This window comes from Heptranchias perlo, chromosome 25 (assembly GCF_035084215.1).
Source record: "Heptranchias perlo isolate sHepPer1 chromosome 25, sHepPer1.hap1, whole genome shotgun sequence".
Taxonomy (NCBI): Eukaryota; Metazoa; Chordata; class Chondrichthyes; order Hexanchiformes; family Hexanchidae; genus Heptranchias; species Heptranchias perlo.
The window spans coordinates 9,383,308-9,410,637 of record NC_090349.1 but is presented as its reverse complement, the minus strand read 5'-3'; the positions used below and the strand labels follow the sequence as shown (position 1 = coordinate 9,410,637).

The 27,330-nt window shown below is 44.2% G+C and overlaps 1 protein-coding gene across 1 annotated transcript in view; it reads left to right on the top strand.

The window, feature by feature from the left end:
- Nucleotides 1-15,456, top strand: part of LOC137341981 (peptidyl-prolyl cis-trans isomerase FKBP8-like) — a 28,486-nt gene extending 13,030 nt beyond the window's left edge. Inside the window, exons 5-10 of the mRNA XM_068005541.1 lie at nucleotides 2,795-2,880; nucleotides 7,394-7,599; nucleotides 8,587-8,759; nucleotides 8,865-8,942; nucleotides 12,395-12,517; nucleotides 15,332-15,456. Coding sequence (XP_067861642.1) covers nucleotides 2,795-2,880; nucleotides 7,394-7,599; nucleotides 8,587-8,759; nucleotides 8,865-8,942; nucleotides 12,395-12,517; nucleotides 15,332-15,406 — 741 coding nt within the window. The 3' untranslated portion in view covers nucleotides 15,407-15,456. The remainder of the gene's footprint in view (nucleotides 1-2,794; nucleotides 2,881-7,393; nucleotides 7,600-8,586; nucleotides 8,760-8,864; nucleotides 8,943-12,394; nucleotides 12,518-15,331) is intronic.
- The last annotated feature ends 11,874 nt before the right edge of the window (nucleotides 15,457-27,330 follow it).

The following is a 27,330-nucleotide window of genomic DNA, read 5'->3' as shown; positions in this document are numbered from 1 at the left end:
ATACAAGATGGTTCTTCTCTGTGCCAATTATTGCTTCCTTCCTCTGATGTACCTCTTTCAGCAGAGCATCCAATGTTTCACTATTGAAGGAGACTGTTCTTTCCACTACCCCTTGATGACCTTCCATATCTTCTGGTTCACGCAGCCACAACAAACAAATTAGGAAGCACTTTTTCATACAAAGGGTAGTGGAAATCTGGAACTTGCCCTCCCAAAGGCTGTGGATGCTGGGGGGTCAATTGAAATTTTCAAGACTAAGATTGATAGATTTTTGTTGGGTAGGTGCATCAAGGAATAACAAGCAAAGGCAGGTGAATGGAGTTGAGGTACAGATCAGTCAGGCTTGAGAGGTTGAATGGCCTATTCCTGTTCCTATGGGGTCGATTTTAGCACCCGTGATCGGGTGCGTTCGTGGCGGGGGGAGCTCCGAAAATCGGGGATTCCCGGGGCGGGAGCCCGGCTCCAACCCGCCCACTTCCGGGTTTCCCACAGATGCGCTGACATGCGCGCGCAGCCCCCGCATGTGGGACTCCTGCAGGCAATTAAAGCCGGCGGGGTGCCACTTAAGCTATTTATTTAGGTATTTCAGGTCATTTACAGACATGATTAAGGAGATATTTCAGGAGGGTTGGGATTTTACAAACAACTGGGACTGTTTCCCGTACTGGGGGAAACACTGCCAGTTCAAATGGACGTGTTGCAGCCATCAGCCTGTGGCAGCTGCAAAGGTCCATTTGACAGGTGGGGGGAGACCCTCACTCATTGCAGGAGGCCGCTCTGTCACTTTGGACACAGTTTGGCCTCCACCTCCCTCCTCCTAACAATAAAATTCACCAACTTGCACACTTAACCTGGTGTCCAGACACATGTACCTACCTTGCGGACCCCCTCAGATGTACATCTTCTGGATGGGGGCCGCTGTAGCTGCAGACATGACCTCCTCAGAGGGCGAACAGCATCGCCGGCCTCGCCATCCACGCCGTCCACCTCTGACACGTGGAGCTCCACAACACAGTGCTGTGACACATCCACCTGCACAGCAGGAGGGAGGGCAACCGCAGAGAGAGATGTGTCGCAGAGGGCACTACCCTCGCCACAGGGTTCACAGACCAAGGCTCAGCTTCCTGGACCTCTCTGAGCAGCAGTGCACAGAGTCTGTCAAAGTCACCACTGCCCTCAACAACTTCTGCTCCGCATCCTTCCAGGGTGCCACCGGAGACATCGCCGACGTCTCTCAGTCGTCTGCACAAAAGAGCCCTGCAAATACACCTACACCCACTCTGCAGTGACACAATGGGTGGCATCAGTTGTGGGTCTTCATTGTGATCCTCAGGAAAGGGCATTATTGCACAAACCAGACAAGATTCGCAAAGACGTGACAGTAGTGGTGCCAATATAATATGTAATGTGAGTTGCTCAGAAATTAAATATAAGGAAAAACCATGACAAACCCTCAAACAACCTTGTGCATCCCCTTCATGCTCACGACACGTTTGCCTTACGCTGCCTACTGCACATATGTGATGCATGCCCTGTGGCTGCAGCACGGGTAGTGGCAGGTTGAGTGAGGCTGACCGTGAAAGAGATGCATGAGAGGGTAAGTATGAGATAGAGCCATGAGATTATATGAGGATTGGGTTGAGTGGTAGTGGCGGGATGAGTACTGGCAAGGTGAGTAAGTGCAGGTAAGATGAGGATGAACTTTGAGTGGGTGTGAGGGGTGATGTGACAGAGTAGTGTTGGCAGTGCAGAAGGAGATGTGGGGTGGGGGCGGTGATGTGGCAGACGGAGTGTAGGGGAATGAGTAAGTGTACTCACTTTGGCTGACCTACTTAGGTCATTGCAGCGCCTCCTGCACTGTATGCAGGTGGGCGATATGTTGGTGGTGCAGGTGACCTCCTCTGCCACCTCGAGCCAGGCCTTCTTGGTGGCAGAGGCAGGCCGCTTCCTCCCGCCCGCCGGGGGTAGATCTCTGTCCTCCCCCTCCTCCTCACCCCATCCAATGATACCTGGAGTGAGGCATCACTAAACCTGGGAGCAGCCTTCCCCCTGGGCTGCTCCATGCTGTAATTTTTCCTATTTCTTGCAGCATCAGTAAGTGGAGGACTGCCCCTTTAAATAGGGCTCCTCCAGCTGACGGACCTTACTGCGCATACGCAGTCCGCCCGCCGCGCAGCTCAGCAGCGGGGAACCTGGAACAAGAGGTAAGTGGATCCAATCAGCCTGCGATAGCGCGCGGGGCAGTCTGATTTCACCGGGCGCGTTACCCACGCACCCAATCGCTCCCCCCAGCCGCCCTGGTAATATCGGGCCCTATATGTCTATAAACACCAGTGTTTAAATGGAGCAGCAGTAGCACTTTAAGACTGGCTGCTCTCCTGATTCTGTGCCCCCTTTTATTCATAGAACTCACTGCATGCATGAGAAATGCACAGGGATCACACAATAATTATTTAAATGAGTTAACTTTGTTGAATTTGGTGAGGTTAGTTCACTAATCACCATGTATGGGACATCTGCTCACAGTGATCCGGCTCCATTTTTTGCCTGAACTGTGGAATCATCCCTATTCATGCTGACATTTGTTGCAAAAGGTATAAAGTGGTCCATTCCCCCCAGACACCCCTCACCTTCATCAGCACAAAATGCAACTCCTAAAGAGATGTGAATAATTAACAATTTATTAACAATAATTAACAATTTTGGTTAATGTTGTTCAGCAGGATTTGAGATTTTTCCATAGAGATTGTACTTACACTTAACGTCATTGTAACACTTGCTTTCTCTTTCAAAGGCTCTTGAGATCTGTGTTCCTTTGATGAAGGTGGAGGAAACTCTTCTGATCCTTGCTGACGTGAGATTTTGTTCCCCATGGTCAAGGTGGTATGATTGAATGCATTGTTAGTTAATAATGAATAGGGCTTGTACTGTTGTCATAACACAAACTTCCCAAAGTTTGCAACTTGGTCCCAGCTCTAACTCTACATGGGTTGATTTTGATATTTGAGTGGCCGACCAGTAAGAGCCCATCCCGGCTGCGAAGTGGCAGCTGGGATTTTGAGGCCCCCGCCCTCATTTAGATCGAATCGGTGAGCTGCGGGCGGCTAAATAGACGTCCTGATGCAGCTCGCCGGATTAAGACGGGCCAATATCGGGGCGCCCTGGCCTGCAGCAAGGTAAGGGGTTGTGATCATGGGAGGAAACGGTGAGGGCCCCATGTAGGCAGCAGGCCAAACTATTTTTTGTAAGGACTTCTGCTTCTCCCGACCTTTGCTAAGCCTCTTCTCCTCCTCTATCGTCTGTGGAACTAATTGGAGAGTGCATGGTTTACTCATTATTCAAACGAAAGACTCATTATGCCAGACACCTAAATCACAGGTCAATGGGCAATCCCTCCCCTCACCTTGCACTGTGTCTGAAGACGTATTAAACTGCCAAGTGTTCAAGCAATGGGCACAAGGTCTATCAGGTGGCTGTTTTGTTCTCTGTAAGTGCCTATGAGGAGTAGTAATGGGGAACAATGTATAAGTTTTCTTCCCCAGAAAATTAAAATAGCGGGACCTAAAATAAAAAATGACCTCATAGGGAGAGTTGTTATGGGAAGCTGATTCAGGGCTCAATCACGTGCTCACCCGATAACGTTTACACACGGTAGGAGGAGAGAATTACTGATACTGAAAGTGAACACTGACTTCAGTTCAATTGACAATATCATGCTACATATAATAAGTAGTGTTGGTCCCTATATAATAACCAGTGATGATTTTTAAAGAATATTAATCCAATATAATATGCAGTGTTGGTCAGTTACATAATAAAATGTAATCTAGATACTCTATATAACAGTATTAATTTATATCGATAGCATTCACAAAGTTACCATCTCTGGCCCTGGTAAATGTTACCAGAGTTGGGAGTAAGGGTGCCTCCTCCTCCTATGGTCCACTGAGAGAAAACAAGGGAATACTTTTAGGAATAATACCTATCCCAAAATTTACAGAGCAAGTGAAGGGGCTGCATTAAAGGCACCAGGTTTTTGAATGAATTGCTAGTGCTGTAGGCTTTTTCACTTCTCCTACTCCTGTAGGCAGGTGTGGTGGCAGACTTCAACTTAGGAGCTCACCATCTGGGGAACTATATTATGTGCACTTTTGGTCAAAGCAGTGGTTAGACTTGATCTTTAAGTTGTTTTCAGTCTGAGTTTACGTATAGAGTGTGCATTTAAAGTGCTTCATTTAGCAGTTTGGACACTTGCTGACTGGCTGAAAAATTATCAGGGACAAACGAGAGGTTTAATTTATTGACAGCATTTGCCCATGTTAGTTAATTGGACACATTTTCATTGTTTAAGATACAGTCGCTATTATATTGTTGTAATTACTTGACTGCTTTTCTCTACCACAAAGTGAACATCATCACCATTGTCCCTGCACCTGTTCTGATAGATGACAGTGAATGTGTGTACACTGGGCATATAACCCCTTTTAAACGGATCTCAGAAATAATTCCGATGGTCAGTGACTGCCTGATGATCACTGCATACTAACATTTCCAATTATAATGATGATCAACAAGGTTAAATTGCTGTCTGGGGAACTCCACATTTCCCCGTGAAACTTGTGAGGATCTATCCAGTACCTGCTCACTAGTTAGATCTGGGAAATTATGACAGTAATGTGTGTGCAATAACAGCCCACATGATTTGTGGAATCATATGAAGTAGATCTCCAAACACCCAAATCAATGGACAAGTGACTGAGTGTTATCAGTGATAGAAGAATGTACAATTTGAACATGGCCGACAACTGATGTGTCACACGTATTTTCTGGTGTGACCTGATTTATTTCAGTTTTTTTTTAATGCGTTGATTATTGGATGTTTTGAAATGCTTTCAAACTGTGTTAGCTTGTTACACTTTACTGTGACTCTATTGCATTGAAGGTATATTCTCAAATTGCATATTAATGAGAAAAAAAGACTGAATTTGCTTTGTTCAAGAGCTGCTTCAATTCCTATGAGCAAGGAGAGAATGCTGGGAAATCCTTGCCCAGTCTATTAAAAACGGAGAACTTCACCCATATTCAGCAATGTGGGGAAGGAGGCATTGCTGCAGGAGTTCCTCAGGGCAGTGTCCTAGGCCCAACCATCTTCAGCTGCTTCATCAATGACCTTCCCTCCATCATAAGGTCAGAAATGGGGATGTTCGCTGATGACTGCACAGTGTTCAGTTCCATTCGCAACCCCTCAGATAATGAAGCAGTCCGAGCCTGCATGCAGCAAGACCTGGACAACATCCAGGCTTGAGCTCATAAGTGGCAAGTAACATTCGCGCCAGATAAGTGCCAGGCAATGACCATCTCCAACAAGAGAGAGTCTAACCACCTCCCCTTGACATTCAATGGCATTACCATCGCCAAATCCCCCACCATCAACATCCTGGGGGTCACCATTGACCAGAAACTTAACTGGACCAGCCATATAAATACTGTGGCTACGAGAGCAGGTTAGAGGCTGGGTATTCTGCGGCGAGTGACTCACCTCCTGACTCCCCAAAGCCTTTCCACCATCTACAAGGCACAAGTCAGGAGTGTGATGGAATACTCTCCACTTGCCTGGATGAGTGCAGCTCCAACAACACCCAAGAAGCTCGACACCATCCAAGATAAAGCAGCCCGCTTGATTGGCACCCCATCCACCACCCTAAACATTCACTCCCTTCACCACTGGCGCACTGTGGCTGCAGTGTGTACCATCCACAGGATGCACTGCAGCAACTCGCCAAGGCTTCTTCGACAGCACCTCCCAAACCCGCGACCTCTACCACCTAGAAGGACAAGAGCAGCAGGCGCATGGGAACAACACCACCTGCACGTTCCCCTCCAAGTCACACACCATCCCGACTTGGAAATATATCGCCGTTCCTTCATTGTCGCTTGGTCAAAATCCTGGAACTCCCTTCCGAACAGCATTGTGGGAGAACAGTCACCACACGGACTGCAGCGGTTCAAAAAGGCGGCTCACCACCACCTTCTCGAGGGCAATTAGGGATGGGCAATAAATGCCGGCCTTGCCAGCGACGCCCACATCCCGTGAACGAATAATAAAAAAATGAGCTGAGTTTCTCATCTGAGAGAATTGATGTTGAATTTAACTTTCTTTATACCAAGCTTCAGGAATCTCATTGTACAGGAAGAACTTGTGCCCTCCTTTCTGAAGTCAGGCTGACAAGGACAGAGAGCTAATAAGAAAGCTCACTGTAAAGATGGGACTGGTAAAGGAAGAATTGGTTACTGCGCATATCAATAAAGCAGAACTGCCATTTTTGGTGCAAAACCTTCATAGCAGAAACGTTACTGGGATGATGATTCTGGCCTTCAATGTTATCATCCATATGGAAGGGAGGGATCCAGAAATAAAAGGACAGCTGCAGGCCAATATCCCTTTTCAATGCAGAGCTTAAATCATAAATATTTAACAATTTTGACTAATATTTGACTTATTGAATGGCGATATTCCACTCTGAGCAGATTGGATTCATAGTAAAGTGGGTAGAGACAACACAAAAGGTCACCAACAGGAAGTTGCTTGCTGCAATAGCAAAGTGTCAGTTGAGGCAGAGAAGATCTTTGAATGAACACCTGATAACTCATTTCAGTAGTTAACTTTTGTGAATTGAATGCCTTTCTGTATCCACATTATAAATTTGGTCTAGACTCCTTGATTATTAAGTGGGTTTCTATATTTAACAAGAAGTTATTTACTGAGGCTAATACCAATGGATTAACCTCTTTGTGCTAGATCAGGGCAACTGGTGGCTTATCCTCTGCCATCTATTCTGTTTGACCTTATATTTGTAGAGATGACTTTTCTTCAACAAGACTCATTGATTCACATAATTAACACTTTACTCTGCATGATTGATATAGTCCTGGTCCTGCAGGACAGCTCTTTTGGACCTGGGTGGTTCTCAGCACAGCTGGAATACAAGATCAGTCTAGAAGAATGTTATTTTCTCTACACTGGTGCAACCTAACATCTACTTTTTAAATGGACTAGATAGAGACCTCTGGTGCTCAAGGATTCAATTCTTCCCAAATCTTAGCAAGTTAGTAGCAGTAAATGTGGGCACGGTAATGATCCAGGACAACAAACTTGAAATATTGAAGTCTAATGACCCCCATACTGTGAGAGAGAGTAAGAGGTATGCATAATTTTCAACATAATAGCATCACATGCAAGTGATAAGATGATTCATTTTTAATATGCTTTATCTCATGATGTGTTTACAAAATAAAAGATGACACCAAATCAATTAAGCTTCATAAATATGCATATGGCAGAATAGGTCACACTGCCACCAAGTAAAACTGTTGTACCTTTGCATACCCTCAGCCAGCCACCAGGATCTAGATTACTCCTTGAAGTAAAACTCTTGTCGATCAGTGGAACCTGTATAAAGGAAAAATCAGAGGAAGAGCAGCTCGAGTTAATTAATAGAGAGCGGGAGAAAGGCAATAACTATTTCCAGAGTAAGGACTATCACCTGGCACTCCTTACCTATATTTGTGCATTGAAGATCATAGAGTCAAGCTCCACAGGTACTGAAGTACAGTCAACTCCATCTCAATCAATGCCTGAGATTGGAACCCCAACCCATTTTCTATCTTCATCTATTATAGTCACAGCTGATAGCTCAGTAATTTCAGTAGTTAACTCTTGTTAATTGAATGCCTTTCTACCCATAGTAGGTTGGGGTAGAGCAGGTGTGTACTGTGTGAAGTTCCTAGCGAGCTGGTCACATTACATTTAGCTTATTGAACTGATGCAAAGTAGATATAGTCCAGTGGGTGTGTTCTTAGTTGGTTGGATTCTTGGAGGTGGCGAAGGTTCAATGTAATTGGAGGGTGGGTTCTTGTGGGCTAGCGTGGAGTAGATTGAGTCAAATCGGAGTGTTCCTGGAGGGCTGGGTTGGATGAGTTGTAGTCTAATGAGAGATTTCCTTGTTGGTTGAGCTGAGTAGGTTTATTGTAATGAGGGGAGGGTTCCTGCTGGGCTGGTGCATAATGTGCATCCAACCCCTTTTGTGTGAACATTTTTCCTCCTTTTTTCCCCTTTCTGCTCCTCCTGGTCAGTGTCAGACAAAGCCGCTTGTCACCCAGCTGCTCCATTTCTTCAACCAGAGCTATCTACTCCAATCCCATTTCCCCACACTTTCCCCAAATGCTTTTGATGTTTCCCATTAGGATTTTGAAATGGTGGCACTGCTTTTGGATCACTGCCGCTTCGTGACAAAGGCTGATTTTAACTGTAGCCACTCGATGTAAACCATAGCAGGCTGAAAATGGCATTGGGTCACTTACTGCCCTGTTGATGCTGGTGCTGTAGTCACCGCCATCTTGGTAGGAGTCTTGAGATGGGTGGCTGGGTTATTAGTAGAGATCTGGGAGTGGGCTACCTGCTTGCCCTCTTACAAGAAGAGACGTGAATCCAGGCAGAATGGACATAACCAGGGTTTGCTGGACTAAATATCTGTCAGTATGAAATTTCTGTGAGTGGCACATTCAGATTATACATTTTTTCTTTAGGTGAGATAAATCTTGAAAAGAAGGACATGCTTCTTGATGAGAAAGTGAAGTGTTACAGCAATATGGCAGCCTGTCACTTAAAGACAGGAAACTTAAAGGAGACAATCTCCTGCTGTGATATTGTCCTGCAGCACCGGCCTCACCACTGCAAGGCCTTGTTCAGGAAGGGCAAGGTAGGTCTGTTATTCATTAGCTGCTGATTTCTTTGTAACACTACCCGTATTTGGAATGCCATAGGCTGAAATGACCAATCGTTGTTTTCTTTGCAATTGTCTCAGGTGTTGGCAATGCAGCAGATATATCCCCTTTCCATCGTCTTCTTAAAGAAAGCCTTAGCTGTGCAGCCAGAGCACCCGGTGAGTGGACTTTATGTTCTTTCCAATTAGGGCATTGGGTAATGGAAGAAATCTTGTCATTCATTAACTGACAAATTCCAGGTGAAGGGCCAAGTCCTAAAGTGCAGAACAGCGTCAAAGTTGGAAAGAGTGGGAGGGGAAATGGAATAAATCAAATGGTGATTAGGTGATGCCAATCCTAAACTTTTAAAGCCTGGAGATTGCAGAAGGAAGGGAGACTGAGAGCGATACGGTAGTGTTTTAGCTTATAACTAACTGCATTGGAAGAGCACGGTATTGATGAATATATAGGCTGATTCTGATGATAGGTGTTAAATTTGATTTAACATTTAGCAGTCCATAAGAATTTGTTAGTAACCTTGGATATCGGCAAATATTTGGGGCTGAATTTTCCTCCTCCTGCTGGGAGAGGACTTGGGCCCGCTGCCCTGACCCCAACATGACCCTGGGTTGTGCTGTTTATCTCTGTAGGACAGGCTACCGGCAGGATCCTTGCCAGTATGCTTATGGGATGCTGCAGGCAGCACCAGAAGACAAACCAACTCTTAAAGGCAGCAGAAGCACTCTGTAGAGGTGAAGAAGAATGGAGGTCTGGGCGCCCAGACGGAGCGAGGCCTGAACAAGATGCATTCTACTGACCTGAGGAGGGGGAGCGGTGCCCTCTCTCTCAAAAAGGAGCTCCAATTGACCCTTTTGCTGCTGCCCAGGGACCGATGCCACACCTCTACTGATGTTGGTGCAGTAGATGGCAGGAAAATCTATCGGATTGATAGGCCCTGCATCCCCACCGTCACTTACATATGGCAAGGATTGAATGGGTGGCCAGTGGACTTCCCCGCTGGAGTGGGAGGATGCGGAGGGAAATCCAGGTTGGTTGGACTTGTGGCAGTCAGCCGCCTTGCCCAATTTTCCATCAATTTCCTCTGCTAGATAACGTTGAGGAAAATCCAACCCTTGGTTTCTAGTGATCATTGCATAGTTAGATTTAATATGGTAATACAGGCTAAAGTCAAAAAATAAAACATGGAGGTGGATGACTTTGGAGGAGGGAGCCCTGAAGTTGTGAAAAGAGCTCTAACGCTGGAAAATACAATTGGCGACAATAGTGGATGTACACTTAATGCGTTTTTATGACTTTCCTCTGTCTACTGTCTTAAGGGAGGGGTTAACCTATTTATTTTATATGGGTTAACGGCTCCATTAAAATAGTGGACAGAGGAACGATATACAAATGCGTTGTGTTTGTCAACTAATATCACCAATAGTAATTCCCAGTCTTTGGTTAGGATGAAATTGAAAGCAGAGCTAGGGAATAAGAAAAAGGAATGTTTTAATGATCATTTTAAGACACGGAGAAAAAAACAATGGAGTACATTTTATGATTTAAAATGAATGGGTGGAATGCAGTGCGAATCTTGAATCAGGCAACAATTCCCAATATACACTCCTGTTACAAAAAGCTCTGCACTGGTGGTGCTATATAGTAAAATTTACTCCTTTATTCCCAATGGGGACCAAGCGGAAATATTTTAAAATGTAGAAGGAAGCAAAAAGTAGCAAGGATGGGACTTTTATAAAAATCAGCTCAGAATAATTACACTGAGAATTGGAAGAGGACAACAACAATTTGCATTTATATAGCACCCTTAACGTAGCGCTTCACAGGAGCTTCGTCACCCAAAAATTGACACCGGGCCAAAGAAGGAGATATTAGGACAGGTGACCAAAAGCTTGGTCAAAAATTGCATTACAGTTACAGTCACAGAGGATGCATTTGAGACTTTGATAAGGGCCGATTGAATGCAACGCGGGGAAGAAACCTAATTGGAGAGATTCAAACATGGACTTGCGGGGAAGATGGGCACAGATTTGGGAGGCAACAACACATTCAAGGATTTTGGAGAGGAAAGGGAGGTTGGAAATTGGTAGTTCCCAGCACAGAGGGGTCGAGGGCAGGTTTGAAAGGGAGAGGGACAGTACCTGAGGACAACAGATCACAGACAGCAGCAAACAGATCCAAATACATTATTCACTTTTGTAAGTGGTGGTGGTGGAAGACGGGGACAAATCTGTGCAAAACGTCACCTGTACTAGAAGTTAATTGTCCTTGTCTATGGGATGAGCATTGTTCTTTGGAAATAGGTAACTCTTCGTTAGCACAGATTTGGTGTCCTTTCTGGTTTCTGGTCCTTTTCTTTCACTTATGGTCAACATTTTTATAATGTTGTGACTGCACTTGGGTGCATAATCATAATTCTGAACAAAATCTGAATTGAAGTATAATTTTGTCATTCAAAAATTTCAGAAAAATGCAGATTATAGAATATTCATGATAATGTATTTTCATAAATTATATATTTTTAAATTGTATTTGTAAATACTTATTGTCTCATTTTAAATTTATTTTCCATAGATTGGGTGACAAATAGCAGACCTGAAACATGTTTCTCTTTTTGATTGGAAAAAAAGAGAACCATTTTGGTCTGGATGTTGATTGTAGTAACAAGATTGTAGCTTTTTCCTGCATTTTATTTACAGCCGGAATGCTGGTCAGGAAGGGTGGATCTATTAGTTTATCGGGAGAGGGGTTGGGGCAGGTTGGGTGTAAACCCTTCACCAGATCACAGTGCTGACGTATTCGGGGAGGTGGACGTCTGTAGCGTTAGCCTGTTTTTTTTTACCTCTTTTCGGAAGTGGCTTACCACTATGTTTCCCAACATGTTTGTGTCTTCAAATCTCTTGCATTTATAGATTTCCCCTCCCCCTTTCACCTATTTACCCCATTTTCTAACCGTTTTGTTTGTGAGACCCTCTCCCGTGTCTCCCGATCTCCCACCCTAACACTGGCGGAACCATTGGAGAAGTGGTGGAAATGGTTGAAATTGGCCATTTCCCCAGGGTTTCTGCCAGTCGAAGTTACAGCAGGAGTTGGGAAGAACCCTATAGAAAATCTCCCCCAATTTCTTTTAGACCTGGGAACACTGAGCCTTCTCGGTTCTACATCTTGCTGAAACTGTTACACATACGTTTTGCACATTTCTACACCTAGATTACAGAATTCTTAGTGCTTTTTTGGATAAGTGGAAATGTTGCTGAAATATCATTGGTAGGAAGCCACCAGCCAGGGTTGAATAGTGGAGACATATGCGAATGGATGGACATTCTGAACTTTTACTTGATTATCTTTGAGGTTCAGGGAGAAATTATACAAAGCAGGGTCTCAGGAGATGGAATAAGTCAATAAGTCGAACATAGTTTGTGTGAGCAGTGAGCTTAAGGGCCTGAATAGACTTTTCTCATTCCATGCGCTCTTCTGTTGTTCAGCTACCGAGATTGCATTCGCAGACATTCACTGTGGCTCTACCTGAGAGAGTAATTTCAGGATGTAACAATGCTTCAGACCATGTAATGCTATGGTCTATGTCACGGTGTGCCGCTGTTTACACCTCCAGGAAATTAAAGAGGAAATTAAGACTATTATTAGCACATGGACCAAAAAGAGAATATCCGGTATTGCAGAGAATTTTGGCGATCGCAGCTCAACACTGCAAGTCACCAGGCACAAGGCCTTTAAGGTAGGCTTGAAATTACCCACTGGCAGGATTGGATGGGACTCAAGGGACACATTTCCAGAACAACAGTTGCCAGGTTCATTCCTGTTAGAACCTAGGCTTGGGTCTTTTCCCATCAGAGCCTCATTTACATTTCTTGGGCATGGGTTTACGAGTGGGTTTCTGTTATTCACCACTTAGGGCAAAAGTGTGTGAATTCTCTGTGATTTGAAACCCATTGAGACTGAAGATGGATCACTGATGGTACCGGTTGTCACAGGGGTGTGAGATTTAACTTACCACGCAACATTTTAAAAGGAAAATGTGTAAGTCTCTGGGGTACCTGCTTAAATATCGCGTAACATGAGCAAGCTCTCACGTGTTCCAAATGCACTGATGGTGTTTGTGGGTATGTTGAATGCTTAGAATTCTTGCTCAATCAGACAAGCAGTCATTCCTTGCTTGCTCTCTGCTTGTAATTGTATCAGTGAGCCGTAATGCATTTAAGGGGAAGCTAGATAAGTACATGAGGGAGAAAGGAATCGAAGAATATGCTGATAAGGTTAGATGAAGTAGGGTGGGAGGAGGCTCATATGGAGCATAATAACACTGGCATGGACAAGTTGGACCTAATGGCCTGTTTCTGTGCTGTACATTCTATGTAATTCTATGTATTACCTGCTCCAAATATATCAGATTCCTGCCTCCCACCTACTGCATTTATCTCAGAGCCTTCTTCCTGCCCACTCCACTTGTATCCGAGTTACCTCTCCTGCCTGTTTCATCTCCTCGCTCTCTTCTGCAGTGCTTTGCTGCTCCGCTTCCTCCTTTGTAGTGCTCTATCCTCATTCTGTCCCTTATAGCTCCACATCTCATCTCTCTCAGCTCTTTCTGAATGTAAACCCGCTCTGACTGACAGTAACGGGTAAATTCAGCACTACTGCACTCCAAGCAGGGAAGCCGTGTTTGAAGTGTGTGGGTCAGAGATGGGGTTATATATGGGGTTATATCATCGTAGCTTCGATTCTCTGACCTACAATGCCTTTGAGTGCAGCTCCCCACTGAAAACACAGGAGTGATGAATTTACCTAAACTCGCTTCTGTCTGTCTCTCTTTTTCCTGCTTTGTCTCTGTACACAAAAGTTTGGTGTCCTGTTTAACCCAGAGCTGAGCTTTAAACCCCAGATCCTATCCATTACCAAGGCAGCTTATATCCACCTCCGCAACATTGCCCGCTTCTGCCCATCCGCTGCTAAAACCCTTACCAATGCTTTGCCATTTCTAGGCTTGATTTCTCTAATGACATTCTCGCTGATCTCCCACCCTCTATGAACACCAACTGGTCCAAAACTCAGCTACCCAAAATGTGCGACTAAGTCCGATGCACCCCTCACCCCCACTTTGCTGACTTACACTGGCTCCAATGCATTAAATTTAAAATCCTTTTCCTCATCTTCATATCATTCCATGGCCTCAGCCCATGGAATCTCTGCAACCCCCTCTGGCCTTGTAATCCTCTCTTACACCCTACAGTCATCCAACTCTGGCCTTTTGTTCATCCCTCCCTCTCTTTTTTCCTACTGTTGGTGGTAGAGGTTTCAGCTGATTTGGCCTGACTCTCGGGAACTGTCTCCCTCAAACCCTCCACCTTGCTCCTTCTCTCACCGCCTTTATAAGCCTGCTCAAAACCCATCTTTTAACCAAGCTTTTCATCACCTCATCTAATCTCTTCTCTCCCTCCATAACTTGGCATCTCTACTCTTGTTTATTTTCTCCTTCCTGCCTCTGTTAAGTGCCTTGGAAAAACTTTCTACATCAACATGCCTGTGTAAACGCAAGTTATTATTGCTGTTGCTCTGTCTGACTCTGTCCAGTCCTGATTCCATTCTCAGGTTCTAAGTCTTCTTTGCATATAACATGATAATTTGCTGGCCAAGTTCAACTAATCCACTCGGTCTTAATGCTGACCTTTAGTGATACCACTGGGATGGCATTTCCACAGGGATTCTTTGGCAGAAACCTTTGAGAAATGGCATAATCGACATCACTGTGTTATGTACAACATTTAGATGGAGTTGAAACTCCGTTAAACATTTATGCACAGATCCACCATCTTCACCTTTCATTCAGGATTGAGATTCATGATTCAAGATTGAGAAAGGGGCAAAGCAGAAACACATACTCATTCTCAATTAGGATATAAACTAACAGAAACTATATACCTAGCTACCAAAACAGCGGGATTAAATCCAATTCTGTTTATGGTGACGAGATCTGACCATTTCAGCTGGCTGTCCCTTGTAATTAAACATTTTCATCATGGAAAATAACCCTAGTATCTCAGATAAGAGGGAGAAAAAACTGCGAGACTGTGGTGGTGACTTCCCATTTACAATACTCATTCTAGAATCTAAAATCTTTGCCTCGTGATTTTCTGAACTCCATTTCAATTACTCTGTAACCATTTTCACTTTCCCCTCAGAACTCTCTTATCGTCACTGTCAGCCTGACTCAGTTGGTAATAATATTGCCTATTGGTCAGAGAGCAATTTATAGTCCAGGACCCAAGTACATTATCATCCAAATTGAGCCTTATAATCATCACAGCGCTGAGAGGATGCCTCGCTACTTCTCCCCTCTTTGCTTTGTCATGTTGTTTCTCTGCTGTTTCCAGCTCCAGTTTTTTTTTCGTCTTTTGGGAGTCTCTCCAAGCTCCGCTGTGTACACTAAGTGTTGATGGGTGAAAGGGTCTATGGTGTCTAGTATGATCATGATTATTGCTGCTAGTTGTTATTAATATTCATATTTTCTAATTTTATTCATATTTGTCTTTCCCAGAATATATCCTGGAAGTGGACGATAGGAATTTCTGCTGTTGCGTTGGGTAGTATGATTTTATATAAATGGAGATGAATCCTAACCCTAATAAAGAGAGATCTGTTTAAGATTTAAAACATCAACAACTTGTATTTATATTAGCGTAGTAAAATGTCCCAAGGCGCTTCACAGGAGCCTTATCAAACTAAATTTGACACCGAGCCACATAAGGAGGTATTAGGACAGGTGGGCAAAAGCTTGATCAAAGAGGTAGGTTTTAAGGAACGTCTTAAAGGAGGAGAGAGAGGTCGCGAGGTGGAGAGGTTTAGGAAGGGAATTCTAGAGCTTAAGGCACGGCCGCCAATGGTGGAGCGATTAAAATCGGGGATGCGCAAGAGGCAAGAGTCGGAGGAGCGCAGAGATCTCGGTGGGTTGTAGGGCTGGAGGAGGTTATAGAGATAGGGAGGGCGAGGCCATGGAGGGATTTAAAAACAAGAATGAGAATTTTAAAATTGAGGCGTTGCCGCACCAGGCGCCAATGTAGGTCAGTGAGCGCAGGGATGATGGGTGAGCGGAACTTGGTGTGAGTTAGGATACAGGTAGCAGAGTTTTGGGTGAGTTCAAGTTTATGGAGGGTGGAAGATGGGAGGCCGGCCAGAAGAGCATTGGAATAGTCAAATTTAGTGGTAACAAAGTCATGAATGAGGGTTTCAGCATTAGATGAGCTGAGGTAGGGGCGGAGATGGACAATGTTATGGAACAAGGTTATGAATGGTCTGGTTCAGCCTCAGACAGTGGCCAGGAATAGGGATGGAGTCAGTGGCTAGGGATTGGAGTTTGTGGTGGAGACTGAAGACAATAGCTTTGGTCTTCCCAATATTTAGTTAGAGGAAATTTTTGCTCATCCAGTACTGGATGTCAGACAAGCAGTGTGAAAAATCAGAAACTGTGGAGGGGTCGAGGGAGGTGGAGGTGAGGCAGAGCTGGGTGTCATCAGCGTACATGTGGAACCTTACGTTGTGTTTTCGGATGATGTTGCCGAAGGGCAGCATGTAAATGAGAAATAGGAGGGGGCGAAGGATAGATTCTTGGGGGATTCCAGAGGTAACGGTACAGGAGCAGGAAGAGAAGCCATTGCAGGTGATTCTCCGGCTACGACTGGATAGATAAGAATGGAACCAGGCGAGCGCAGTCCCACCCAGCCGGACGACAGAGGATGGTGTGGTCAACCATGTCAAAGGCTGCAGACGTGTTGAGAAGGATGAGGAGGGTCACAGTCACATAGAATGTCATTTGTGACTTTGATAAGGGCCATTTCAGTACTCTGGCAGGGGTGGAAACCTGATTGGAGGGATTCAAACATGGAGTTGCAGGAAAGATGGACATGGACTTTGGAGAGGAAAGAGAGGTTAGAAATGGGGCGGTAGTTTGCAAGGACAGAGGGGTAAAGGGTGGGTTTTTTGATGATGGCAGATTTGAAGAGGAGGGGGACAATACCTGAGGAGAGAGAACTGTTAACAATATCATGGGGGCCAGGAAGGGAAGTTGGGTGGTCAGCAGTTTGGTGGAAATAGGGTCGAGGGAGCAGGAGATGGGTCTCATGGACAAGATGAGCTCGGAGAGGGCATGAGGGGAGAAAGGAGAGAAACTAGAGAAAGATGCAAGTTGAGGGCTAGGGCATGGGGAACCGTAGGGGAAATTTGGCTTGGTGGGCCATGGGAAGGGAAGGAAGCAGCAAAGGCAGCTGAACGGATGATCTCAATCTTAGTGATAAAGTAGTCCATAAGTTCCTCGCACTTGTTGAAGGCGAGGATGGAGGAGGCAGGGAAGAGGGGTTTAAGATGTCGGTTTGTCGTGGAGAAGAGAAGCCTGGGGTTATCTTTGCATTCCAGGATGACCCTGGAATAGTGAGCAGAGGAGAGCAGAACCTGATAGTGCTTTATGTGATCTCGACCGATCTGGTGATGAATGGCTAAAACGTCCAAGTCTGTGTCCCTTGGACTTAAGGGAGCGGAGATGAGAGCCGTACCAGGGGGAACGACCAGGGTGAGAGAGGGTAATGGTTCTAATGGAGATAAGGGCATCAAAGGTGGAGGTGAGGGTGTGACTGAGCAGATCGGTAGTTGCAGAAATGTCGTGGTGAATGGAGGGCCAAAGGCTAGACAACTGGGAATTTGAAAATGCCGTTGTAAGTGACTTGGGGGAGAATTTCTTCCAGGGCAAACATTGAAGGAAGTGGGATTGGGAGGAGGAAGGGGGATGTGGGTGGAGGGGGATACAAGGAAGTGACCAGAGATGGCCTTATCTCTGATTGACACAATGGAAGTAGAGAGGCTGCATGAGATGGCAAGGTCGAGGGGGTGGCTATGAATATGGGTAGGAGAGTTTATATGGAGGGAGAGATTAAGGGAGGATAGGAGGGCAGTGAGCTCAGAGGAGAGAGAGAGCACGATGAGTTGAGATGGAGGTTGAAATCGTGCCAGACAAGTGCCAGGCAATGACCATCTCCAACAAGAGAGAGTCTAACCACCTCCCCTTGATATTCAATGGCATTACCATTGCCGAATCTCCCACAATCAACATCCTGGGTGTCACCATTGACCAGAAACCTAACTGGACCAGCCATATATATACTGTGGTTACAAGAGCAGGTCAGAGGCTGGGTATTCTGCGGCAAGTGACTAACCTCCTGACTCCCCAAAGCCTTTCCACCATCTACAAGGCACAAGTCAGGAGTGTGATAGAATACTCTCCACTTGCTTGGATGAGTGCAGCTCCAACAGCACTCGAGAAGCTCGACACCATCCAGGACAAAGCAGCCCGCTTGATTGGCACCCCATCCACCACCCTAATCATTCACTCCCTTCACCATCGGCGCACTATGGCTGCAGTGTGCACCATCCATAGGATGCACTGCAGCAACTCGCCGAGTCTTCTTCGACAGCACCTCCCAAACCCCCGACCTCTACCACCTAGAAGGACAAGGGCAGCAGGCACATGGGAACAACACCACCTGCACATTCCCCTCCAAGTCACACACCATCCCGACTTGGAAATATATCGCCATTCCTTCATCGTCGCTGGGTCAAAATCCTAAACTCCCTTCCTAACAGTACTGTGGGAGAACCTTCACCACACGGACTGCAGCAGTTCAAGAAGGCGGCTCACCACCACCTTCTTGAGGGCAATTAGGGATGGGCAATAAATGCTGTCCTCGCCAGTGACGCCCACATCCCATGAATGAATTAAAAAAAAATCAGCAAAGATGAAAAGTCACTTGGTGCAGAGGCTGAGGGAGGAAAGTAGTGAAGATATCATGGTGAGGATTTTAAAGGAGAGGTCAGAGGGGTGGAACAAGGTGAGATGCTCAAAGGAGAAGAAGGTGCCAGATGAAAAAAGAACATGGCTGCTCGCTTCAGATTTTTCTGGGGTTGAGGCATCTTCAATAAACTGTGAATTAAAAGTAGTTTGCAAATCTGTGTGCGGAGCTTAACTTAGTTCAGCAATTCAAACTGAACTGAAATGCTTAAATATAAATATTTACAAACGTGTTAGATTGTTTTTTTGGTTTTGCCTGGAGCACTGCCTCCCCACTAGAGTTCTAAGATTCACTGCCATGATATGGGAGAAAACCTCCTTTCATTCCGAGAGGGACATCCCAGATAGAGGTTGTGCCATCTCCTTGGAGAGAGTGTTGTGCCTGGGTAGTACCTCGTGCCTCTTAGCTGCCAGTTGAAGGGAGCACTTGCACAGATCTTACAAGCAGTGATATGAAGTTAAAGAGGTGGGGATAAATGACATAAAATTGTATTTTAAAAATGTTCCTCTTGCATGAGCAGAATCTAATGTTCTGCATTCATAAATCGTATTACATATCTGCTCAAGTGATTTGGGTACATCTAAAACCACGTTTGACTCTGAAGAGAAAGCAACATTATCGTGGTCAGAGCAGGATGAAGGCGAGGATGAAAACTGGAAGAAAGGGAACTTACCTGATGGAAGGAAGGGACTCCATCTGATGGTTGAATAGGTAAAGGCATCATCCAATGTGGTACCGAGCCACACAGTCCAGGATGATCCAGGTTAATCCATACTCTGTGCTATTTAGCAGATCTCAATCAAGTTAGTTGACCTCAGTTAGTGAGGGGGAAAAATTAGCCACGTTTTCTGCACCTAATTTCTATCCAGCGAGCCCCTCTCTACTAAATGCCCATGTCGAGCGAGGGTCAGGATTGACTTTGGCTCTGATGTCGCTCACGGTCGAATAACTGACCAACACTAACTCTAGGCTCATCCGGTCACCTGGTTGAGCTATTGGAGAGCTGTAGGAACAGGTAGAGCCATTAGCTTGGTGAAAATCATTACCTTCAAGACAGGAAGGGAGAAAATCAGAGGAAAAACAAAAAAAGGAAAATTCTAGCCCGATGTGGTCACAATGATCGTTTGGCTAATCGTGCAGATCTTGGGTAATATACATAATAAATTTTACACCTTTGGTAAAAATTTTTTTAGACTTAATCATTAAACACCAAACACAGTCTGCAGAAAGTTGATCTATGTGCAGACTCTGTTTTGTGCAATTTTTTTATGATGAGGTGACCATGAGGGACATCAGAGCAAAAAGTCTTCTGTAGGCATGTAAATAGTAAACGGGTAGTAAGAGCAAGGGTGGGACCGATTAGGGACCAAAAAGGAGATCTACACATGGAGGCAGAGGGCATAGCTGAGATACTAAATGAGTACTTTGCATCTGTCTTTACCAGGGAAGAAGATGCTACCAAAATCACAGTAAAAGAGGAGGTAGTTGAGATACCAAATGTGCTAAAAATTGATAGAGGAGGTACTAGAAAGGCTGGCTGTATTTGGACCATAAGACCATAAGAGATAGGAGCAGGAGTAGGCCATTTGGCCCTTCAAGCCTGCTCCGCCATTTAATGAGATTTTTACCTCAACTCCACTTTCCTGCTTTTTCCCCATATCCTTTGACTCCCTTGCTGATCAAAAATTTGTCTAACTCAGCCTTGAATGTATTCAATGACTCAGCCTCCACAGCTTTTTGGGGTAAAGAATTCCAAAGATTCACGACCCTCTGGGAGAAGAAATTCCTCCTCATTTCCGTCTTAAACGGGCGACCCCTTATTCTGAGACTATGCCCCTAGTTTTAGATTCCCCCATGAGGGGTAACATCCTCTCAGCATTTTCCCTATCGAGTCCCCTCAGAATTTTATATGTTTCAATAAGACCTCCTCTCATTCTTCTAAACTCTAATGAGTATAGACCCAACCTGTTCAATTTTTCCTCATAAGACAACCAATATAAAATAGATAAGTCACCTGGTCCAGATGGGCTGCATCCTAGATTGATGTTGGAAATAAAGATGGAAATTACAGAGGTGCAAGCCATAATCTTCCAATCCTCCTTTCATACATGGGTGGTGCCAGAGGACTGGAGAATTGCAAATGTTACACCCTTGTTCAAAAAAGGATGTAAGGATATACCTGGCAACTATAGGCCAGTCAGTTTAATCTTGGTGGTGGGGAAGCGTTTAGAAACAATGATCTGGGACAAAATTAATAGTCACTTGGATTAATAAAGGAAAGCCAGCACGGATTTGTTAAAGGCAAATCATGTTTAACTAACTTGATTGAGTTTTTTGATGAGGTAACAGAGAGGGTTGATGAGGGTAATGCGGTTGATGTGTATATGGACTTTCAAAAGGTGTTTGATAAAGTGCCGCATAATAGGCTTGTCAGTAAAATTGATGCTCATGAAATAAAAGGGGCAGTGGCAGCAAGGATACGAAATTGGCCAAGTAACAAGAAACAGAGTAATGGTGAATGGTTGTTTTTCGGACTAGAGGAAAGCATACAGTGGGGTTCCCCAGGTGTCGGTACTAAGACCACTGCTTTTCTTTTTTTTTTATATATATATATATTAATGACTTGGACTTGGGTGCACAGGCACAATTTCAAAATTTGCAGATGAGACAAAACTTGGAAGTGTAGTAAACAGTGAGGAGGATAGTAATAGACTTCAAGAGGATATAGACAGGTTGGTGGAATGGGCGGACTCAAGGCAGATGAAATTTCATGCAGAGAAGTGCAAAGTGATACATTTTGGCAGGAAGAATGAGGAGAGGCAATATAAACTAAATGGTACAATTCTAAAGGGGGTGCAGGAACAGAAACCTGGGGGTATATGTGCACAAATCTTTGAAGGTGGCAGGATAGCTTGAGAAAGTGGTTAAAAAAGCATACGGAATCCTGGGCTTTATAAATAGAAGTATAGAGTACAAAAGCAAGCAAGTTATGTTGAACCTTTATAAAACACTAGTTCGGCCACAGCTGGAGTATTGTGTCCAATTCTGGGCACTGCTCTTTAGGAAGGATGTGAAGGCCTTAGAGAGGGTGCAGAAAAGATTTACTAGAATGGTTCCAGGGATGAGGGACTTCAGTTACATGGATAGAGTGGAGAAGCTAGGGTTGTTCTCCTTAGAGCAGAGGAGGTTGAGAGAAGATTTAACAGAGGTGTTCAAAATCATGAAGGGTTTAGATAAAGTAAATAAAGAGAAACTCTTCCCATTGGCGGAAGGGTCGAGAACCAGAGGACACAGATTTAAGGTGATTGGCAAAAGAACCAAAGGTGACATGAGGAAAAACTTTTTTACGCAGCAAGTGGTTATAACCTGGAATGCACTGCCTGAAAGGGTGGTGGAAGCAGATTCAATTGTGGCTTTCAAAAAGGAATTGGATAAATACTTGAAGGGAAAAAATTTGCAGGGCTACAGGGAAAGAATGGGGGAATGGGACTAACTGGATTGCTCTTACAAAGAGCCGGCATGGGCAAGATGGGCTGAATGGCCTCCTTCTGTGCTGTGACCATTCTATGATTCTATTCTATTTCTATGGTCTCTAGGACGATGCACACAAGTAATCAAGATCAAGTACAGTCTTCAGGTGAAGTGGGGTTATTGGGCAGGGGATAATTGGACCAGGGCATGCAGAAGTAATTCAGTCCCTATTTTAAAGTCAGGCATTTTGTCCTTATTTTTACATGATATTTTGATTTTTGCATTAGTATTTAAAGTTAAATAGCAAAATTTAGGCAACTTGGGAAGCAGAGCACAGTAGTTGAAACATAAGAGCCCAAGTCTTGCTGGAGTGGGGCACCTTGCGGTGCACGTCGTGAACTCGCCATTATTTTTCCAGCACGATTTGGGTCAAGGATTTCCCTGAAGTACAGACTGAGGAGCGGAGGAACACAAAATTGAGGTGCTAAAACATCACCACTGGCAGGAGGGTGTAATTACAGTGTGGCACAATTACAAAGGCAGTTTACGTTATAAATATGGACATAGGAAATTATAATGGAAAAATTAACAGGAACTACATGCAGACTTAAGATTTTTAATATGTTATTGATATTTGCATAACAGTCACATTTATAAAGTATTATCACGTTAAAACATCACAGTCTAATTCTTCAAATACTGCTGTGGGATCTTTGGTGACCTCCTGAACAAACAGAAAAGGTTTTGTTCATGAGGTTACCAAAGACCTCCAAAAACACTGTGCAGAGGTGAGATCGCCAACTGAACCTAACTTGACACAGAAAACAGAGTTAAGGTTCATGTATTTGATCAGATCTGAACTGTTGAAAATTGGTACACTTCTGTGTGGCTCAATTCTGCACCATGATTTGTATTACCAATTGAACAATCGGGAGAATTGCCAAGCGACTGCATAAGTAAGTTCGCACATGAATCATTTTGTAAAGATTGAAGCTCAGTGAGGTTAGGCAAAGACACACCATGACTGAATCCTCTAATCATTCACCGTCACTGGCATAACATCTAAACTATCTTTTGATGCTTCTCCCAGTTGCCATCAAGATTTGAACCAAGTTAATCAGAGAGTTACAATTGGCATCAGCGCCCCTGGCTAGAGTGTGGGTGGAAAAATCAGCCATGGTTCCTATTCCTGATCACTATATAGTGACTCTTGCTGTGTGTGTGTGTGTGTGTGTATTGGATGTTCAGTGAGGACTGGATTGGACTCAGCAGCAGTATTCTCCACAGTTGAGTATCCTGGCAACACTCACCGTTAGTTCGAGTCAATGTCTTCAGGAGAAGAGGGGCAAAGATTGAGGATGGGGAATTTAAATTTTGAACTGAAGACTGGAAATCCATTCCACAGCTTTTGCACTGCTGTTTTGAAGTTTATTTAGTGTATCAACATGTAATGAGAAAAAAATATATTGAGGCCTGCTATTGGAGATGAGTATTTCCTTTATGGCCACATTTGCTGTCAAGGATGATATGTCGCATGAAATTCAGTTTTAAAAATATTCCATGCTCCAGAACACACTCTTTGAATCTCTCCAATCACATTTCTGCCCTTGCCACAACACCGAAATAGCCCTAACCAAAGTTACCAATTGCATTCTCTGTGACTGTGACTATGGTGCATTATTCCTCCTCATCCCGCTCGACCTCTCTGTAGCCTATGACATGGTCGACCACACCATCCTGCTTATATGGGAAATATGGGGCTACCATTTCTTCCCACAAAATGGCTGATCCCGAACTTGGAAGAGATTTGAATCCCCTGTCTTTTGTACAAAGGTATGAAATGACTGATTCAATATTAGTGCTTAACTCACTTGTGACAGTAGTAGTATCTGGAGATGGTCCTCTGAGCTAAATACTTCATCCACCCTTTAGAAGATCTTCAAGATTGAAGCTAATCATGCCTAAAGAGAAACAAGAGGTAGTAATGTTGTTCTGCAGCTGTTATATACACAGAAAGCAGAGTAAGGATTGAAGGAATAGCCAGTTCCTGTCTACTTGTTCGCTTGTGAGTTATGGGTCCTCTCTCACTATGTTTCCAGAAAAAAATTACTTACATACAATGTTTAGTGAGGCACTCAAGAATTCAAAGCAGCTACCTTGAAGAGGAAACTCTTCATGTTGTATGACCTTTGTTGCCTCCCTCTTTGCACCACATGCCAATAGAGTGGGTGACCTGCTCCCAGATCTCTTCCATTAGCATTCTGATCTTATTGGGCTATTGGAAGGTTTATAAGACCAGTGCATATTAAATCAACTTCTTATCTACCCTATGCGCTACTCCCTTCATCTTTACCCCAATATTAAAGTGGAACCATTACTCACATGTAATCAGTTGAATTCTACCTTCATTTTAATTGTTATTTTTATTTGTTTATATTTTTCTTCACAAACTCCGTGTGTAACTCCTTTTTGCTCACACTCAATAGTTATTGCAAAGAAAACTTAAAAATTTCTTAGAATTCTAACTCTGTTTTAAACTTCTAAAAGCTAAGCCTTCTCTTTCGGTTTTAGCCCATGATATTTTCCTACTCTTGTTTCTCTCTTTCTAGTATCTAGGCTTCTGAGATGGAGAAATATTGATCAGGATACCTAGAGAACTGCCTGTTATAGAATCAGCTCACCTGAAGGATGCACATCTGACATTGTCTCACTTCCTCAATAGTGGATAGAAGTATCAGCCTAGATTAACATTAAAAATCTTGGAGCTGGGTTTGAATTTACAACCTTCTGACTGAGGAACAGTATTTGCAGTAACAACTCAGTGACAACATTGAGACAAGCGTGATTACACAAACCTATAGACATGTAAGACACAGACTCAAGATAATTGTCAAAAGAACCAGGGGGGAGATGAGAATTTTTTTCATGAAGTGAGTTGTTATGATCTGGAATGCATTGCCTGAAAGGGTGGTGGAAACAGATTCAATAGTAACTTCTAAAAGGTCATTGGATATATACTTGAAAAAGGACAAATTTGCAGGTCTGTGGGGAAATGGCAGGGGAGTGCGACTAATTGGAAAGCTCTTTCAAAGAGCCGGCACAGGCATGATGGGCTGAAAGGCCTCCTTCTGTGCTGTAAGAGTCTATAATTCTATGATACAGGGCTGACACCACAGATTGAGCAGACGTGACACAGGATTGATATCACAGAGTGAGCAGACGTGACACAGGACTGATATCACATGAGCAGATGTGACACAGGGCTGATATCACATGAACAGATGTGACACAGGACTGATATTATGCAGTGAGCAGATGTGACACAGGACTGATATTATGCACTGAGCAGATGTGACACAGGACTTATATCAAACAGTGAGCAGATGTGACACAGGACTGATATCACAGAATGAGCAGGCGTGACACAGGACTGATATCACACAGTGAGCAGATGTGAGATCTGACTGACATCACAGACTGAGCAGAAGTGACACAGGGCTGATAACAGATTACAGGCTGGCAGACAGAAGATGGAAACACAGGAGATGAGGGGAGGGGGCCAGTTGTCTGACACAGCATGAGGCCAAAGGTCTGAGGCAGTACGAGAGGTTGGACATCTGAGGCTTGTCGATGTGCAGCACAGATTTGGTTTGTCTCATGGAGCCAGAACCAACCACGAACCAGGTACAATCTGTTCTCTAATGAACTCTATCCACTATTTTAAGAAAGGTGAGAGAGGGAAACCAGGGAATTATAGACCAGTTAGCCTAACGTCTGTTTTGGGGAAAATGCTGGAGTCTATAATTAAGGATAGGGTGACTGAACACCTTGAGAATTTTCAGTTAATCAGAGAGCCAGCATGGATTTGTGAAAGGTAGGTCGTGCCTGACAAACCTGATGGAATTTTTTGAAGAGGTGACTAAAGTAGTGGACAGGGGAATGTCAATGGATGTTACTTATATGGACTTCCAGAAGGCATTTGATAAGGTCCCACATAAGAGACTGTTAGCTAAGATAGAAGCCCATGGAATCGAGGGAAAAGTATGGACTTGGTTAGGAAATTGGCTGAGTGAAAGGCGACAGAGAGTAGGGATAATGGCTAGGTACTCACATTGGCAGGATGTGACTAGTGGAGTCCCGCAGGGATCTGTCTTGGGGCCTCAATTATTCACAATATTTATTAACGACTTAGATGAAGGCATAGAAAGTCTCATATCTAAGTTTGCTGATGACACAAAGATTGGTGGCATTGTAAGTTGTGTAGATGAAAACATAAAACTACAAAGCGATATTGATAGATTAGGTGAATGGGCAAAACTGTGACAAATGGAATTCAATGTAGACAAATGTGAGGTCATCCACTTTGGATCAAAACAGGATCGAACAGGGTACTTTCTAAATGGCAAAAAGTTAAAAACAGTGGATGTCCAAAGGGACTTAGGGGTTCAGGTACATAGATCATTGAAGTGTCATGAACAGGTGCAGAAAATAATCAAGAAGGCTAATGGAATGCTGGCCTTTATATCTAGAGGACTAGAGTACAAGGGGGCAGAAGTTATGCTGCAGCTATACAAAACCCTGGTTAGACTGCACCTGGAATACTGTGAGCAGTTCTGGGCACCGCACCTTTGGAAGGACATACTGGCCTTGGAGGGAGTGCAGCGTAGGTTTACTAGAATGATACCCGGACTTCAAGGGTTAAGTTACGAGGAGAGATTACACAAATTGGGGTTGTATTCTCTGGGGTTTCGAAGGTTAATGGGTGATCTGATCGAAGTTCATAAGATATTAAGGGGAACAGATAGGGTGGATAGAGAGAAACTATTTCCGCTGGTTGGGGATTCTAGGAGTAGGGGGCACAATCTAAAAATTAGAGCCAGACCTTTCAGAAGCGAGATTAGAAAACATTTCTACACACAAAGGGTGGTAGAAGTTTGGAACTCTCTTCCGCAAACGGCAATTGATATGAGCTCAATTGCTAAATTTAAATGTGAGATAGATAGCTTTTTGGCAACCAAAGCTATTAAGGGATATGGGCCAAAGGCAGGTATATGGAGTTAGATCACAGATCAGCCATGATTTTATCAAATGGCGGAGCAGGTACGAGGGGTTGAATGGCCGACTCCTGTTCCTATGTTCCTACCCCAATCTCTGATAGAATCATAGAATGGTTACAGCACCGAAGGAGGCCAATCGGCCTGTCGAGTCCACGCTGGCTGTCTGCAAGAGC